This window comes from Esox lucius, chromosome 9, assembly GCF_011004845.1.
Source record: "Esox lucius isolate fEsoLuc1 chromosome 9, fEsoLuc1.pri, whole genome shotgun sequence".
Taxonomy (NCBI): domain Eukaryota; kingdom Metazoa; phylum Chordata; class Actinopteri; order Esociformes; family Esocidae; genus Esox; species Esox lucius.
The window spans coordinates 23,008,862-23,026,478 of NC_047577.1; the positions used below are offsets into that span (position 1 = coordinate 23,008,862).

General features: G+C 41.9%; 1 protein-coding gene across 4 annotated transcripts in view; it reads left to right on the forward strand.

The window, feature by feature from the left end:
• LOC105026828 (son of sevenless homolog 1) overlaps nucleotides 1–17,617 on the forward strand; it is a 100,815-nt gene that overhangs the window by 26,027 nt on the left and 57,171 nt on the right. For all 4 annotated transcript variants that reach the window (XM_029122203.2, XM_029122204.2, XM_013132984.4 and 1 more), the window contains exons 3-9: nucleotides 591–722; nucleotides 3,676–3,840; nucleotides 4,150–4,359; nucleotides 11,654–11,797; nucleotides 12,353–12,463; nucleotides 12,990–13,088; nucleotides 16,996–17,123. In XM_029122203.2, the coding sequence (XP_028978036.1) occupies nucleotides 591–722; nucleotides 3,676–3,840; nucleotides 4,150–4,359; nucleotides 11,654–11,797; nucleotides 12,353–12,463; nucleotides 12,990–13,088; nucleotides 16,996–17,123 (989 nt within the window). The remainder of the gene's footprint in view (nucleotides 1–590; nucleotides 723–3,675; nucleotides 3,841–4,149; nucleotides 4,360–11,653; nucleotides 11,798–12,352; nucleotides 12,464–12,989; nucleotides 13,089–16,995; nucleotides 17,124–17,617) is intronic.

A 17,617-nucleotide genomic window follows, 5' to 3' on the forward strand; every position in this document is an offset into this window, starting at 1 on the left:
GAAATTAGCGTATATGAATGGATATGTAGTGCTTATAAAGGTTTCCGTGCATATACTGTAGATGTATTGTCTAGCTGTTAGCCTAACTCACCTGCCACAAAAGGGGAGTTCTGATAGTGCCTGCAGAGGAGATGTGACAAAACACTTGACATAAACAGTCATAGGCGTTCGTTCACCCTTAAACCCATTGACCGGAACTGTTACATAAGTAGTCCCATGTGGAATGTCTTTTATGGTAAAGGCATGGAAATGTTTATGTCAAGTGTCATATGAGAATTTGAAGGAGGAGGAGGTATGTTTGGCTTGCCTATGAATGCAGATTAAATGGAGTACTAGGGAACATGCGTTAGAGAGAATTCCTAATGCAGTTGGGCTTGTCTTGCTTGTATCCAAAATGGCACCCTATTCACTATGGTAGTCTAATACTTTTGAACCAGGCCCATAGGACTGTCCAAAAGTTGTGTACTTCACGGTGCTATTTGTTTGTTGAACATTATGAAACTTAATGTCGAGCCTTTGCTCTCTTGCAGTTACTCTTGTAACCCCTCACCCCCCCCCCCCCCCCCCCCCCCCATTTTATCCACCATCAGGAGCGAGTACAGAAGAGTTTTCCCCACCCCATTGATAAGTGGGCCATTGCTGACGCCCAGGCAGCAATCGAAAAGAGGAAGAGGAGGAATCCACTGGCCCTGCCTGTGGATAAGATCCACCCGCTGCTGAAGGTAAGCCGCAGTCCCAAACATAACATAAAGTGGTGCAGACTTTTCGGGAAGAAAGGTGGCCACTTGAATATAAAAAAAAAAATATTGGTTCTGGAAAACCAGGGTCATATTCAGTGGGCAATCACAGTGAAGCTACCTGTGAGCAACACATGTAGGCTTTTAACAGCCAGAAGATTAGCCAAAGACTGGAACCAGCAGAGTTGTATGCGGTCATTGATTTGAAATGTGTGTATATATAGTGCTCCTGGTCTACCACACTGCCTCACAGTACAGCTGCATTGCTGCAGTAAGGTGTTAAAAGAGCAAATGTGCTGGTGCATATTAGTTCAGCCTCGCCCAGATTGGATGGTTGCCTGTGGGACAAGGCTGCATTCAATCATATCAGAATAAAAAAAATGGTGTCCTGAAAATTATATATCTTTAGTGTAATCCTCCTTTAATGGCATATATGTGCCTTTGCAAAATGGTAATGCTGTTACTTTATAATACAATTAACAAATGGATCCAAATGATGTTCTAACTCTGTTTACATTTTCTGTGTAGCAGGCACAATTGCTGAACTGAGGTAACTTGTCCACAAGCAAGCCCAGTCGTATCAGCTGATGATCAAATGCTTGCACCAAAGACTGTGCAAGCAACGCGCTGAAAATGAATTTGTCAAATGTGTTCAGTTTTGCTTTTAAGACTGTAGCGGTTAAACAGGGTTGGGATAATTTCAATAATGTGTGGATTAAATATTAGCTGGGAGCATGCAGTGTCTGATACTATTTGCTTCTGCAGTCATTGCCTGATTTGCTTCTATGATTTTGTGGCAGAACGTGTGAACTGCATATACACTATGTGGCCAAAAGTACCTGGAACTATATGAACTTGTTGGACTTCCCATTCCAAAATTCACGGCCATTAATATGTAGTGTCCCCCCTTTGCCGCTATAACAGCCACCACAGTGTTGGGTGTCACAAGATTTTGGAGTGTCTCTGGGGGAATTTGTGCCCATTCAGCCAAAAGAGCATTTATGAGGTCTGTCACTGATGTTGGTTGAGAAAGACTGGCTTGCAATTACCGCTCCAGTTCATCCCAAAGATGTTCAGTGGGGTTGATGTCAGGGCTCTGTGCAGGCCACTCAAGTTTGTCGAACCATGTGTTTCTGGACCCCCACTTTATGCGCAGGGACACAGTCATACTGGAGCAGGAAAGGGCCTTCCCCAAACTGTTGCCACAAAGAAGCATCCAGTTGTCTTAAATGACTTTGTATCTATAGCAATAAGATGACCCTTTGCTGGACCTAATGGGCCTAGTCTAAAACCTAAAAATTAGCCCCAGACCATTATCCCTCCTCCACCAAACTTTAGAGTAGGCGCTATGCATTCCAGTAGGTAGCGTTCTCCTGGCATGTACCACACACATCACTCCAGAGAACACATTTCCTATCCAGAGTTCAGTGGCGACATGCTTTACAGCCCTCCAGCTGACGCTTGGCATTGCGCATGTTGATGTGAGCCTTGCATACATCTGCTCGGCCATGGAAACCCATTTCCTGACACTCGCAGCGCACAGTTCTTGTGCAGATGTTGGTACTCTGTGGTGTGTGATGCAACAGATGATAGGCGATTTTTATCTGCTATGTGCTTCAGCACTTTGCGGGCCCGCTGTCTGAGTTTCCGTGGTCTACCACTTCGTAGTTGGTCTGTTATTGCTCCTAGACGCTTCCACAATTTATAGCACTTACAGTTGACCGGGGCAGATCTAGTAGGGCAGAAATTTCACAGAGGTGTCATCCTATGACAGTACCATGTTTAAAGTCACTGAGCTCTTCAGTACGATCCATCGTACTGTCAATGTTTGTCTATGGAGATTTCATGGCTATGTACTGGATTTTATGCACCTGTGAGCAATGGATTTGGCTGAAACACCTGAACTCAATAATTAGTTGGGGTGTCCTCATACTTTTGGGCAAATAGTATACTTCAGAGTTTTGCAAGCTACATTACAAGACATTACCACAGCTGGGAGGATTTAAACACCAAGAGCAGATGAGAACCTTCCCTACACCAAACCTCCCCACATTTGTGCCCTTGCAACATCACGTGTTAGGTATGCTAATATGCCAATGCTATCTTTTCTATATTCCTACACATATATTTTTAGTTGCACACGCAAGTACATTTTAGCACTGTGTAGAGCCCTGCGTTAAGCTGGGTTTTCAATTTTGTTTCCTGCTGAGTGCAGGCTAAAAAAAAAAGTGGCCAGTTTTCTCAGCAACCACTAGGGGGAGACACAGAACTGTTTTTGGAATTAGTCACTGGTTGAATAGCCAGGACGAACATCTGATGACTGACTTTGCATGTTGTTTGTTTTTGTTAATTTAAGTATTGATTCCATGTGTAATGAGCTGAAATAAAAAAAGCATGATATTTTCTGTGCTTACCAAAGCTATTTTCTCTATAGACTTTGGTCCAGTGAATTTTTTATTTGACTGATTTCCTTTTGTAATTTCTAATCTCAAACCTCATTTGCATAACAGTAATTGCTCCTTTACATTCCACTGGATAAGAGTTCCTGATAATTTAGTGAAATGTAAATGTACATTTTACAATGCTACTTATTGCTTAATCCAACATGGGTTTTAAAACATGGATCTGATCCACAAGTACTTGTTAACTGGTTTGCTGTCTCACATAACTGTGGGAAAGTACAAGTTGTACTAATTTGCTGTTTAATGATGTGAAACTGAAACACACTCTTACTCTGAAAAAGCACTTTATTAATTCTGGGTACTACTAAGGCATACTCTGTTTACATTTGTTTAACAATACAAATCACACTTACCCTGCTTTCACCCATAGTCAATGTTCCCTTTATCTTTTCTTTTTAAGTTCTGGAGGGACATCGATTGAAAGGTGTCGGTGAACATTATAGTCTATATTTTATCATAATTCCTCTCTTGTTCAGGAGGTACTAGGGTACAAAATTGACCACCAAGTCTCGGTGTACATTGTGGCGGTGTTGGAGTACATCTCAGCAGACATCCTGAAGCTGGCAGGGAACTACGTGAGGAACATTCGCCACTATGAGATCTCGCAGCAGGACATTACGGTGGCAATGTGTGCGGATAAGGTGAGAGTACTGCCAATGTGCATATGCATTGTATTGTATTCTAAGCTGCTCTTCTAAATATGCTTGGTTTATAAAGGCTGCTGTTATTGGCTACGTGTGTGTCGTTGTGAGAAAGCATAAGCTGAAATAATGATCAAGAATGTCTGTGTGCCTTTCTAAAACTACTGCCCGTGTCCGTGTGTGAGAGAGAGACACTTGAGTCTCTGAAGATTTCTGACTGATAATAATTAAAATGGCTTCCGAAATGAACAGTGACAGCCCTCTTGGAGTAAGTTATAAGAATGTCCCTGGTGTCCTCTGTTCCCCTAGGTTCTCATGGACATGTTCCACCAGGATGAGGAGGACATCAGTGGTTTCCCCCTGATGGACGAGGAGCCTTCTGCCAGTGAGGAGCAGACCTACTACGACCTTGTCAAGACCTTCATGGCAGAGGTCCGGCAGTACCTGCGTGATCTTAACCTCATCATCAAAGTTTTCCGCGAGCCCTTCGCCTCCAATGCCATGCTTTTCTCCCATCACGTGAGTTCTGATCGAGATAGACTCGTGCACACACGGACTTACATTGGTGGTCTTCCAACACGCCTGACTTTTGATCGTTTATCTCCCCCCGACACTCCCTTTCGTTCCTTCTACTTTTGCTCTGCTCCTCCCTCCTCCCAACTTGGACGCCTCCCGTTTCCAAAAAAAATTATCTGCCTGGTGAAGGGCAGGGGAGCAGTACAGGAAATTGTGGCCCACAGGTGCACAACACAACAAGATTAGCGATGCAAACAGAGGTTGAAAACACATCAACATTAACAAAAATGAAATTTTTATAAAAAACACTGAATTTCAGAAAACAGTCAACTACTCACAACATCACAACATTAAGTGACAACACAACAGCATTAGCTTACAACACCACAACATTAAGTGACAACACAATAGCATTACCTCACAACACCATAACATTGGTACACACCACAGCTGCATTAGCCCAGAACACAACAGCATTTCCAGAAGCACTGCATGTCAAGTTGCTCACAAAAGAAGTGCTGCAGACCACTAGGGGCAGTGCAAGATTTTTTTTTCTTTTGGTGTTTTACCTGTGGTTGAAATATCAAGTGAAGTCACTCAACGTAAAATAAGTCATTCACGAATGAAAAAACACTGAATATTGTTGTGCCATGAAATTAAATACAATGAGGTAAAAAAATTATTTGATCCCCTGCTAATTTTGTACGTTTGCCCACTGAGAAAGAAATGATCAGTCTATCATTTTAATGGTAGGTTTATTTGAACAGTCAGAGACAAAATAACAACAAAAAAATCCAGAAAAACCCATGTCAAAAATGTTATAAGTTGATTAGCATTTTAATGAGTGAAATAAGTATTTGATCCCCTCTCAATCAGAAAGATTTCTGGCTCCCAGGTGTCTTTTATACAGGTAATGAGCTGAGATTAGGAGCACACTCTAAAAGGGAGTGCTCATTATCTCAGCTTGTTACCTGTATAAAAGACACCTGTCCACAGAAGCAATCAATCAGATTCCAAACTGTCCACCATGGCCAAGACCAAAGAGCTGTCCGAGGATATTAGGGACAAGATTGTAGACCTACACAAGGCTGGAATGGGCTACAAGACCATCGCCATGCAGCTTGGTGAGAAGGTGACAACAGTTGGTGCGATTATTCTCAAATGGAAGAAACTCAAAAGAACTGTCAATCTCCCTCGGTCTGGGGCTCCATGCAAGATCTCACCTCGTGGAGTAGCAATGATCATGAGAATGGTGAGGAATCAGCCCAGAACTACACGGGAGGATCTTGTCAATGATCTCAAGGCAGCTGTGACCATAGTCACCAAGAAAACAATTGGTAACACACTACGCCGTGAAGGACTGAAATCCTGCAGCACCCCTGCTTAAGAAAGCACACGTATAAGTCTGTCTGAAGTTGGCCAATGAACATCTGAATGATTCAGAGGAGAACTGAGTGAAATTGTTGTGGTCAGATGAGACCAAAATCGAGCTCTTTGGCATCAACTCAACTCGCTGTGTTTGGAGGAGGAGGAATGCTGCCTATGACTTGGGTGAGAACCTCCTTCCCTCAGCCAGGGCATCGAAAATGGGTCGTGGATAGGTATTCCAGCATGACAATGACCCAAAACACACAGCCAAGGCAACAAAGGAGGCAACAAACACACGGCTCAAGAAGAAGCACATTAAGGTCCTGGATTGGCCTAGCCAATCTCCAGACCTTAATCACCTAGAAATCTTTGGAGGGAGCTTAAGGTTCAGATGACTAGATGACTGAATTCTTATGACAATTCCTGGTTGTACGATACTAGTAGGCCTATTCCTGGCTGATGAGCTATTAAACTGGCATAAGCCATACAGTTTATAGATGCTATTTGTGGTGGAAGTAAACTTCATAACATACGTTAGTCAGTTCAACACAATGCTTAATGGTATCTAGTGAAATATTCAAACTTGGCGTGATGTTAATATGTGACAAAATGATCTGATGTTGAGATGCAATGACGAGGTAGTATGCACCAATCAGTCCCAATACTGGCATAGTAGCTTACTATTTACTAAACAGTATGTACCCGCCACCTATGTACTTGTTGTATGCGATTTGAAATTCGGAATGATTTCAATTCCATGACCGAACGTTCCACGGCCACTTCTTACCAGTGTGTCAGTTTCCAGTTCTGCATATTACAAACCAGTAGCGATAATATTGTTAGCGCTATGTAGCTGTTTTTATTTTATTTTACAAGGTCTACAGGACGTGCCTAAACTTAACATTAGTGATGTACATCGAATAGTTAAATCTGCTTCCGAGACTCCAGCTAGCAAAAAGAAAAATGGGTTCAAGAAGTATGTAGGAAGCTACATGGACAACTATGAAGGTAAGTTGCAATCACACGTTTTAGCTAGCTAGCTAATTGAACTACTTAGCTACTCAGTGAATTTAACATTGATGTTAGGTAGTTCATGTTAACTATCTTAGAGGGAATCTAGCTCTAAGTGTTTGTATTTGTGTTAGTCTGCAGTATAATTATGCTAGTGAGCTGTAATGCCTAACAATAACTATTATTTCATATATTTTATGCAGTATCTAACAAAGATACACTGACAGGGGAGGCTGTCTGTCACAGGTCCATGAGGAAGAGCGAAAAGCCGCACAGCATGCGACTAGGGAAAGATGATAGATACTGTAGATACTAGCAACATTGCTAAGAAAACATATTTTGTAGGACACTCATTCTGGTCAACATGTGTAGGAGACAGTGTTAACATTTAATTTTATCACTAGATTTTTGTATCACTCCATCAGTAACATAACTTAGGGTTGTTGAACAGGAGAGAACCTTTAACCCGCTCTAGTTGTCTTTATGGCCTACTCTGTCTTGCTTTTAGAGAGTCAAACTTGATGGCCTGAGTTGTGCATGTCATCAGTCCTAACCTGGATGCATTGTGTTAAATTACATGTCCTCTTCATTTCTGCACTTCATAATGTTTTTCGTCACTTTATGGATGGTGTTAAAGCACTCTGTACCAGTGACAGTGGTTCACAGCCACTGGTCCTGTGTTGCAGGAAGTGCTATGTGTAACTACCTGGTTGCTCTTCTTTACCAGACGGCATACTTCTCACTACTCAACACTTCTGCTGCACAACCAGTTCACCGCGGCACAGAGACAGAACAACATTGGCACGAGCCAAGTACATGAGTCTTATCAGTGCACAAAACAATGCACATACGTTAGTTATTCTATGTGATAGTAAGTCTGTTGCAAAAAGTTATGTTACTCCTTGTTCTTTAGGGTGTGAAGCTTGGTCCAGTTGATAGCATGGAGGTTTGAAAACCAACTAACTTGTATGCTGATGGAATAGGGTATGGTTAGAACACACCTTGACCTTTTACCTGCTCAATTGAAGAAATAACAAAGGTATCATGAAACAGCTTTTGTGTCAATTGTCCAATTACTTTTGATCCCTAGAAAAGAGATTAGATGTGAATATCAAGCTCAAGATGTGAATACCCTCAAATTAAAAATTTAAATGGGGAGAGTGCACTTTAAGCCCATATCCATTATTTAACTGTAACTTTAATATATTTTGGTAAACGGACAAAATAACTTGTCACTGTCCAATTATTTCCGGACCTAACTATGTTCTCCTTGCATTAAGTTGGGTCTATAACACAAATAAAGTAAAGAATAATAGATTTAAACACAAGTAAAAATAACAGTATGATAAATATTCTTTATTCAATGATGTTGTCAGTTACTGGTTTTCAGTAACTGACAACATAAGGAATACTTATCTTGGACGTGTTGGCACTGGTGACTCAACTAACTTGGTCTTTGTTGACCTCAATCAAATCCTGGAACACCACAAGGAGGGCATAGGTTACAAATCTTCCGAAGGAAACTGACTGGGAGTGTTTGCTTTAAGTAGTCCAGTAGGGAGTATTTGCTCCATGTCATCCAATAGCTTTGGATGACATGGAGCTGTCTGCTTGCTTGAAGTCTCATTACTATGACTGCCCATCTTCTATAGGTATCAAGAAGCACTAGACTTGACATAGCTAATGTTGCAGCCTATATAGGTCGTAACATCCTGATAATTTCAGATGCAGTTGTGCTCATAAGTTTGCATACCCTGGCAGAAATTGAGACATTTTGGCATTGATTTGGAAAATATGACTGATCATGCAACATTTTTAAATTGCAATTAGTGTCTGTGTATAAATAGTCAATGAGTTTGTTAGCGCTCACATGGATGCACTGAGCAGGCTTGATACTGAGCCATGGGGAGCAGAAAAGAACTGTTAAAAGACCTACGTAACAAAGTAATGGAACTTCATAAAGATAGAAAAGGATATAAGATATCCAAAGCCTTGCAAATGCCAGTCAGTACTGTTCAGTCACTTATAAGTGGACAATTCAGTGATCTCTGATACCAAGCCAAGGTCAGGTAGACCAAGAAAGATTTCAGCCAAAACTGCCAGAAGAATTGGTTGGGATGCAAAGAGAAACCTGCAGGTAACCTCAGGAGAAATATAGGCTGCTCTGGAAAAAGACAGTGGTTGTTTCAAGGAGCACGATACGACGATACTTGAACAAAAATGAGTTGCATGGTCGAGTTGCCAGAAAGAAGCCTTTACTGCACCAATCCCACAAAAAAAGCCTGGTTACAATACGCCTGACAACACCTTGACACGCCTCAGCTTCTGGCACACTGTAATTTGGAGTGACGAGACCAAAATAGAGCTTTATGGTCACAACCATAAGCACTGTTTGGAGAGGGGTCAACAAGGCCTATAGTGAACAGAATACCATCCCCACTGTGAAGCATGGTGGTGGCTCACTGATGTTTTGGGGTTATATGAGCTCTAAAGGCCCGGGGGATCTTTTGAAAATTGATGGCAAGATGAATGCCGCATGTTATCTGAAAATACTGGCAGAAACTTTGCATTCTTCTGCACGAAAGCTGGGCATGGGCGATTTTGGACTTTCCAGCACTACAATTACCCTAAGCACAAGGCCAAGTTGACACCAGTGGTTACAGCAGAACATGGTGAAGGTTCTGGAGTGGCCGTCACAGTCTCCTGACCTTAATATCATCGAGCCTAACTGGGGAGGTCTCAAACGTGTGGTTCATGCAAGACGGCCAAAGACTGCACAACCTGGAGACATTTTGCCAAGACGAATGGGCAGCTATACCACCTGCAATGTTTCAGGGCCTCATAGACAACTATTACAAAAGACTGCACACTGTCATTGATTCTAAAGAGGGCAATACACAGTATTAAGAACAAAGGGTATGCAGACTTTTGAACAGGGGTCAGTTCATTTTTTTTCTTTGACACGTTTTATTATTGTGCCATTCTGTTATGACCTACAGTTTAATGTGAATTCCTAAGAAATAAAAGACGTGTTTTGCCTGTTCACTCATGTTTTCTTTACAAATGGTACATACAGGTCCGGAAAAGATTAAGAGACTACTGCACTTTTTTCTTTCTTTTCCAAAAAAGTTGAAAAGGAAGGTTTTGAGTGAGGAACAGAAGGGTTAAAATTAAGAGACCACTGAAAATTGAACGCTTCTGTTCCTCACTCAAAACCTTTCTTTTAGATTTTTTTGAAAAGGAAAGAAAAAGGTGCAGTGGTTTCTAAATTGTTTCCGGAGTTGTATATTACCAATTCTCCAAGGGTATGCACAACTATATTAGTTATACATTTCAGGTTTTACTGCAATTCTACACTGCTTTGCATAACTAACGCTAAGACTGTATTCATTCAGTAGGCTTACTTGTGGTAAGATTTGGTGTCCTCGTTTTGAATAACATCGTAGGAGATACAGGAGGACTGTGGGATTGCTGGATAGGAAAACATTTCTGTGCCTTATAAAATAATATGTCTTTGACAGACCCAGTTAATCCATGTACACAAAAGCAGTGTTGTGTTGTCAGGTTTTCCAGATTTTTTTTGAAGCTCCTGAATTTCCCTTGCTTTCTCCTGGTTTGCCATATCCAGGGCTGTGGGATCAGGGCCTGCACAGTAATCATGTGTCTTGATCTGATCAGAAACTGCACAGTCCATCGTTGTTAGCTAACATTTCTCTCCTCGTTCGTCTTCCTCTGTAGGGGCAGGTGGTTTCGGGTCACCTTTCCCAAACAGCAGGTCTCTCTTGAATATGACTGCAGTATTCCGTGTGAAGACTGTAGGAACCACACCAACCACACCTTTTTTTTTAGGTAACACAATCCCCCAACTTTCCTCTGCGAAGTCACTGGCGATGAAATGTTTACTGCATACCTTTGTGTGTTTAATGGTTGTCACCATGTGCTGCCACCAATCATCTTTTTCAGACCTCTTCATCGATCGGGAATTAATGTTCATTACTACATCTTTCGCGGGGCAGAAATGTTAACATACGCATTGCAAAAAGTAGTTTAAGTGTTCACGATAGCTAGCTGGTGATATAAACAATAACGTAAGAGTGCCGGATGTCTGGTGGAAACCAGACTAATTCCACTTTGCACTGCCCCTAGTGGTCTGGAGCACTTCCATTGTGAGCAACTTGAAATGCAGCGTTTCTGCAAATGCTGTTGTGTTTTGGGTTAATGCTGTTGTATTCTGGGCTAATGCTGTCATGTTGTCAGCTGATACTACTGTTGTGGTGTTGTAGTTTCCTTTTTGTTAATGTTGTGTTTTCAACATTTGTTTGCATTGCTAATCTTGTTGTGTTTTGCACCCGTGGGCCACTGGATCAGGTGTGTGAACAGGTATGTGAGTGGAGCTGGAGTGAGGAGCGGAGTGAGTGTCATTCGGTTTTGTTAAATTTAAGCATTACCTTACAACATGCTCTTCAAATGTTCAGTCTTCTCCTCAGCTAAAGTTACCTAATGTAATCACACTACTATGTGGTTTCCAAACCTCTCCTCTGGCCCCCCCAAGGAAAGGTTTGTGAAAATCTTCTTTAGAATACATTTTAAAGTGACCCATGGTGGTCCAGCAGACTAAGCTGCTGAATCATGGACTCAAATCGGGCCCAGTGTTGATTCAGCAAAAACAAAAATGTTCAGTCCAATAATCCATAAAATGCCTAACAAAATATATATTAAAATTTTGTTTTAAAAAAAACAATTAATTGAGTGCCTATTATTCAGAGTTTTGTTCTGAGCTAATCCTTGATTTTGTCGTCGTCCCCCCCTCTCTCTCTCTCTCTCACCTTGTCTCTCTGTCTTTCTTGGCTTGTCTCTCTCTGTCTTTCTTGGCTTGTCTCTCTCTTTCTTGGCTTGTCTCCATATTATGGTCCTGCAGGACGTGGAGAACATCTTCAGCCGCATCGTTGACATCCATGAGGTCACACTCAAGTTGCTGGGCCTCATCGAAGACACAGTGGAGATGACCGATGAGGGGAGCCCACATCCGCTGGTGGGCAGCTGCTTTGAAGACCTGGCCGAGGTGTGTGTCATGGCTGCAGTGTGTTTGTGTTGATGTATAACTAACATGACAGGGATCAACAATTCTTTATACAATGCTATATACTGTTATACTATCTCAGAACGATTGTAAAACGAGGAATGTTTTACCCTGCATCCCCACAAGGAAAAAGGCTACTTCCGTCTACAGGCAAAAAGGTGTATTTGGTTTTAGGCTAGTGTGAGGTTTAGGGGTTTGAGAAGGTAGGATTCTGACTTCCAGATGAGAGAGCAATCAGTTTTCTGCACGAGAAATACATTATTTCCTGCTCTCAGTGACTTCTCTCGTTTTCTGGTTCAGAGCTGACGTCTAGCAGCTAGTGATTCAACAAGTCGAATCACTAGATGCTAGCGGTAGGTTTGAGTTTAGCGATCTTATTTAAGATGAACGCCAAGTGATCGCAAGGTATACAATGTACCATGCCTTTGTCATCATGATAACAATTAACATTCCTCTGCTCGCTCTTTTTATAGAAATGCACAATGAAACACATCACTTGTACTTGACATTCATTACATTGTACATCTTTGTTTCCAGGAGCTGGCCTTCGACCCCTACGAGTCGTATGCTCAGGACATCCTACGGACTGGTTTCCACGACCACTTTCTCAGCCAGCTGTCCAAACCGGGAGCCGCCTTCTACCTCCAGGTCAGAGGCCATATTCCCAGCACACTGGCCACACCCCCTATATACTGACCACACCCCCAGGCCGATGACCACACCCCCAGGCCGATGACCACACCCCCAGGCCAATGACCACACCCCCAGGCCAATGACCACACCCCCAGGCTGAACAGTGCTTTGTCCATCCACCAATCCTTTGGTGGATGGACAGCTTTCCTACAAAACTCAGGATCAATTGTCCATGTTTTTTTTTTTTCGATGGGCGTGATGTAAACAAGTGAAAAATATTCTAGGTGTGCTTAAAGTTGCTAAACATAGAACGTATCTGCCATGCAAAAGCTAGATAAATTGCAAACATACAAGACATTCAAAACCAATACACTCCTTTCTTAGCTTCAAATTGTATGCTTGATTTCTTACATGAAGCGGAATTGAGGAAACCGTATAGAATTTTTGCCGCCATTAAATGACAGAGTTTATACATTCACTGTTTTCCTCAATAGATAGGATGTCACAAAGTTAACTGTTCATTTTTCTGTATTGACCCCAGTCTATATGCGAAGGCTTTAAGGAAGCAGTCCAGTACGTCCTGCCCCGGCTGCTCCTGACTCCCGTCTATCATTGTCTCCACTATTTTGAGATCTTAAAGGTATGTGTGCGTGAGATTTCGTATTATCAGGTTTTATTTGACATATAAACAGAGTACATAAGTTACAGACCATTTAGTTAAATGCCTCTAGGGCTTCTCAAAAGTAATTACCCCCCTTGGACTTTTCCACCTACCAAAACTTTCTTAATTAGGATTTTTCCAACTGTTAAGTCCAATTCATTACGAATAATGAACTGAAAATAATGAATTGCATAGGTATTCACCCCATAGAGTCAATATTTGGTGGAGGCAACTTTGGCAGCAATAACAGACATTATTTTACTTGGATAAGTGTCCACCAGATTTGCACAACTGCATACAACAATTCCCCCCTTGCAAAATTGCTCAAGCTCTGTCAAATTGGATGGTGAACCGCCCTTGTTTCTTTTTTTTTCATTTTTTTCCCTCTTTCCCCATATTCTCAATTGGATTGAGGTCTGGGATTGGACTGGGCCAGTTAGGCTTGCGCTAAAGGTAATGCCTAGCGTTGCGGCCAAAAAGCACTGTTTTGGTCTCGTTTGACCATGGAATCTTCTTCCACATGCATTCAGAGTGTCTGACATGCTTCTGGCATGTTTGTTTTTCTTGTTTTACAAACAATTATATTTTTTTGTAATTTGTAGATTTTTGTGTAGATCAGTTGCTAATTAAGTCCATTTTTTATTTCTTATTGTAACAGAATAAAATGTTGTATACATCCAAATAGGGTGAATACTTTTGAGAGCCACTGTACTTGATGGTTCCTTCATTACAGTACTACAACAATCAATTCCAAAGTTAGCTATTGGCACTTACAGCACTTATTATTAGTTTAACTTAAGACTTACTTTCACTGCTGAATAAAAGTTCATCAGAATGGCTTAGAGCGTTCCTTTGGTGATGTCGGCAGTGTACAGCTTGGCTTATCTTTCATAGTGAATGTGGGATAGTATTTTGTTCCTTTACCTGATCTTGAAGGACACATTTTCCCAGCTAATGGATGGGGCTGGAGAAATGTAGCTGCTCTCAAAGACAAATGATCCCTAAGATAAAATGATTGTACACTACCGTTCAAAAGTTTAGGACAAATATAGTAGTGTCTACTTTGAGAAACAGACCCCTCACAGGTCCTCAACTGGAAGCTTCATTAAATAGTACTTGCAAAACATGGGTCTCATTGTCAACATTGAAGAGGCGACTCCGGGATGTTGGCCTACTATGCAGAATTGCAATGAAAACCTTATCTCAGACTGGCCAATAAAAAGAAAATATTTAAGAACCCATTAAAAAAAATCACATTATAAACTCCACATCCTCCAGTTGTTTCATAATCTGGCACATGCAGAAAATAACTACCTTGAAGCTCTTTGCGCGCACAGTTGACCAGTCAAGAGTTGAGCGGTGATGTGACGCGTGGCTTTCTGGTGTTGTTTTTCAATAAAACATAAAAACACTTGTGTGAGTCACTCAAATGAAGAAGGCAGTGAAGGATAACCACAATCTCAAACGAAAGCGAACATTTTAACTGATAACTTTCCCAGACTAGCCATGCCATTAGCAAACAGTACCTATACATATAACAACCACATACCTAGTAACTAAGACGGGCCAGCCATGCTGCAAATGGAGGATTCTTTGATGAAAGCAAAGTTGGAAGGACAATTATTTTGTCAATTATTCAGTTATTTCACATTTTCTATTTCTCAGTGACTATATTTCCTGTTCATTTTGCTATATATTTTTTTTAAAACTCGTTTCTTGTGTTTTTTTCATAGAAAACAAGAATATTTCTAAGTGACCCCAAACTTTTGAATATTACATACAAATTAAGGGAACATTTAAATCACACAAAGGTTCTTGATGAACAAAATCTACTAAAGATTCTCAGCCAGCTGTCAAATTCCTTACTGTACATTGTGTTATTTGGTGAGAACAAAATGACATGACATAACAGTCAATGGAAACCAAAATCAGGAACCGATTCAGGGCTGGATTCAAACTCACACATAAAATCTAAGTAAACTATTGAAATCACAGGCTGTTCCAACATGCATAATTTTCATCATGGCAACTTATAATGTGACTCAGTAGTGTGTATGGCCCCCATGTGCCTGTATACACTCCCGACGACATCCGGGCATGCACCTGATAAGACGGTGTATGCTGTCCTGGGGGATCTCCTCCCAGACTTGGATCAGGGCGTCAGTGAGCTTCTGGACAGACTATGGTGCTACTTTGCGGCGTCGGATGCACCGATACATAACATCCTGGAGGTTCTCAATTGGATTCAGGGTGAACGTGAGGACTTGTCTGTAGCATCAGTGCCTTTATCATCCAGGAACGGCCTACACACTCTAGCCACATGAGGCTGGACATTGTCCTGCACCAGGAGGAACCCAGTGCCAACTTTACCAGCGTAAGGAGTTGGCTAGCATGTGGAGATCTGTGTGACCCTCCATGGATATGCCTCCCCAGACCATCAGTGACCCACCGCCAAAACATGCTGGATGATGTTGGAGGTACTATAACGTTCACCATGCCATCTCCGGACTCTTTCACGTCTGTCACATGCTTAGTGTGAACCTGCTCTCATCTGTGAAGAGAATGGGGGCACCGATGGTGGACCTAACAATTCTGGTGTTCTCTGGCGAAAGCCAATCGAGCTGCACGTGCCGGGCTTTGAGCACAGGTCTTACTAGAGGATGTCGGACCCTCATGCCACCCTCATGGAGTCAGTTTCTGACAGTTTGGTCAGAAACATGCACACGAGGAGCCCGTATTTTGTAGGGTCTTGGCAGTGCTCCTCCTGTTCCTCCTTGCACAAAGGAGCAGATACTGTTCCTGCTGCTGAGCTGATGGACCCTTCAACATCCCTGTCCAGCTCATATCGTGTAACGGCCCGTCTCCTGAGATCTCCTCCATGCTCTTGAGACTGTACTGGGAGACACTGCAAACCTTCTTGTGACGGAACGTATGGATGTGCCATCCTGGAGGAGCTGGACTGCCTGTGTAACCCAAATGGGCTGCAGGTACAGCCTCATGCTACCAGTAGTGACTAGGAAACTAGCAAAATGCAAAAGTAGAGAAGAATCAGTCTGGATGGCTATGGGGAGAGCAATTTTCTGTGGCCACCACCTGCAAAACCATTCCCTTTTTGGGGGTTATCTTGCTGTCGCCTCTGCAGTGCACCTGTTGTCACCAAAACAGGTGACATTGATTCTCAATCTTCCTATCTGGGCAGATTGATTTCCCTGAAGATTAATTGACTTGGTGTTATACTGTGATGATTACCTGTTCCCTTAATTTTTTATCACAAGAACAGCCTGTGATTTCAATTGTTTGATTTGATTTTTGGTGTGAGTTCAAATCCAGCCTTCAGTCGGTTGATGATTTTGGTTTCCATTGACCGTTGTTACGTCATTTTGGTCTCAACGAATTACGCAATGTACAGTAAAGATTCAAATCAATCATATATTTTGTTAATTGTGACCGGTTGTGTGATTCATGTGTTCCCTTCATTTAGTTTTTTTTAACGCATTGTTACAATCTTTTAATTTTCTTTGTGATGTTCAGTGTTTACTTTCTGCTTACTTAAGGCCCTTTCACCTACATACATTTGGCCAAATACTTTTCTGTTGGATTTGGCAAAGGATCAAATGTAGAATATTATCAGTTGAACATTGATAGTTTATTTGCTTGTTCCATACATTTAGAAAGTTAGATTATTATGAAAGTCCTGGAGTTGAGGGGGCAGGGAACTAGTGGAAGATGGGGGTGTTGGGGGAATGGAAAGAGAACCCATTCTTTCTTTAGCTCTAATCTTGCTCATGGGTTAGGCTTTATGCCACGTCATGATCCTTGACTAAACCACCCCATTGAAACCACCTGACCCTACATTTTATCATCTCACCCCCCCCCCTCCCCTCAGCAACTGGAGGAGAAGAGCGAGGATGAGGAAGACAAGGAGTGTCTGAAGCAGGCCATCACGGCATTGCTCAACCTACAGAGCAGCATGGAGAGGATCTGCTCCAAGAACATGGCCAAGAGGAGGTTAAGGTAACCAGTACAGCATGGTCCACTTCTAACCCCTCCTGGTCACTCCACGCTTGGTTCTCAACACCAAACCATACTATTTAAGATGCATCACACATACACAGTAAAACCATGTATACATGCACACACTTACATGCACACTCATTTTTACAGATGCAGTAACTGAAATCCATAAGCAAAATATGGTAAGCTACTTTATAGTCATTGGCACAGACCCGGTAGGTGGATATGCCTTAAGTGTGCGCTGGCGTGGTGGCATAACCAGCCTTGTGGTTATAGCATAGGTTCAATAACTGAAAGGCAGCTGGTTTGAACCCCTGATCCAACAATTTAATGAAAAGGTCTGCCCTTGGGTATGGCAGGGAACCCCATCTGTAATTTTAGAAGTCATCCTGGATAAGAAAGTAAATGTAGTTATACACGCAAAGTACCGTTAACACTTGCTTGGCACAATAAATACATAATTTACACACACAGCATGTCATACTACTGACCCC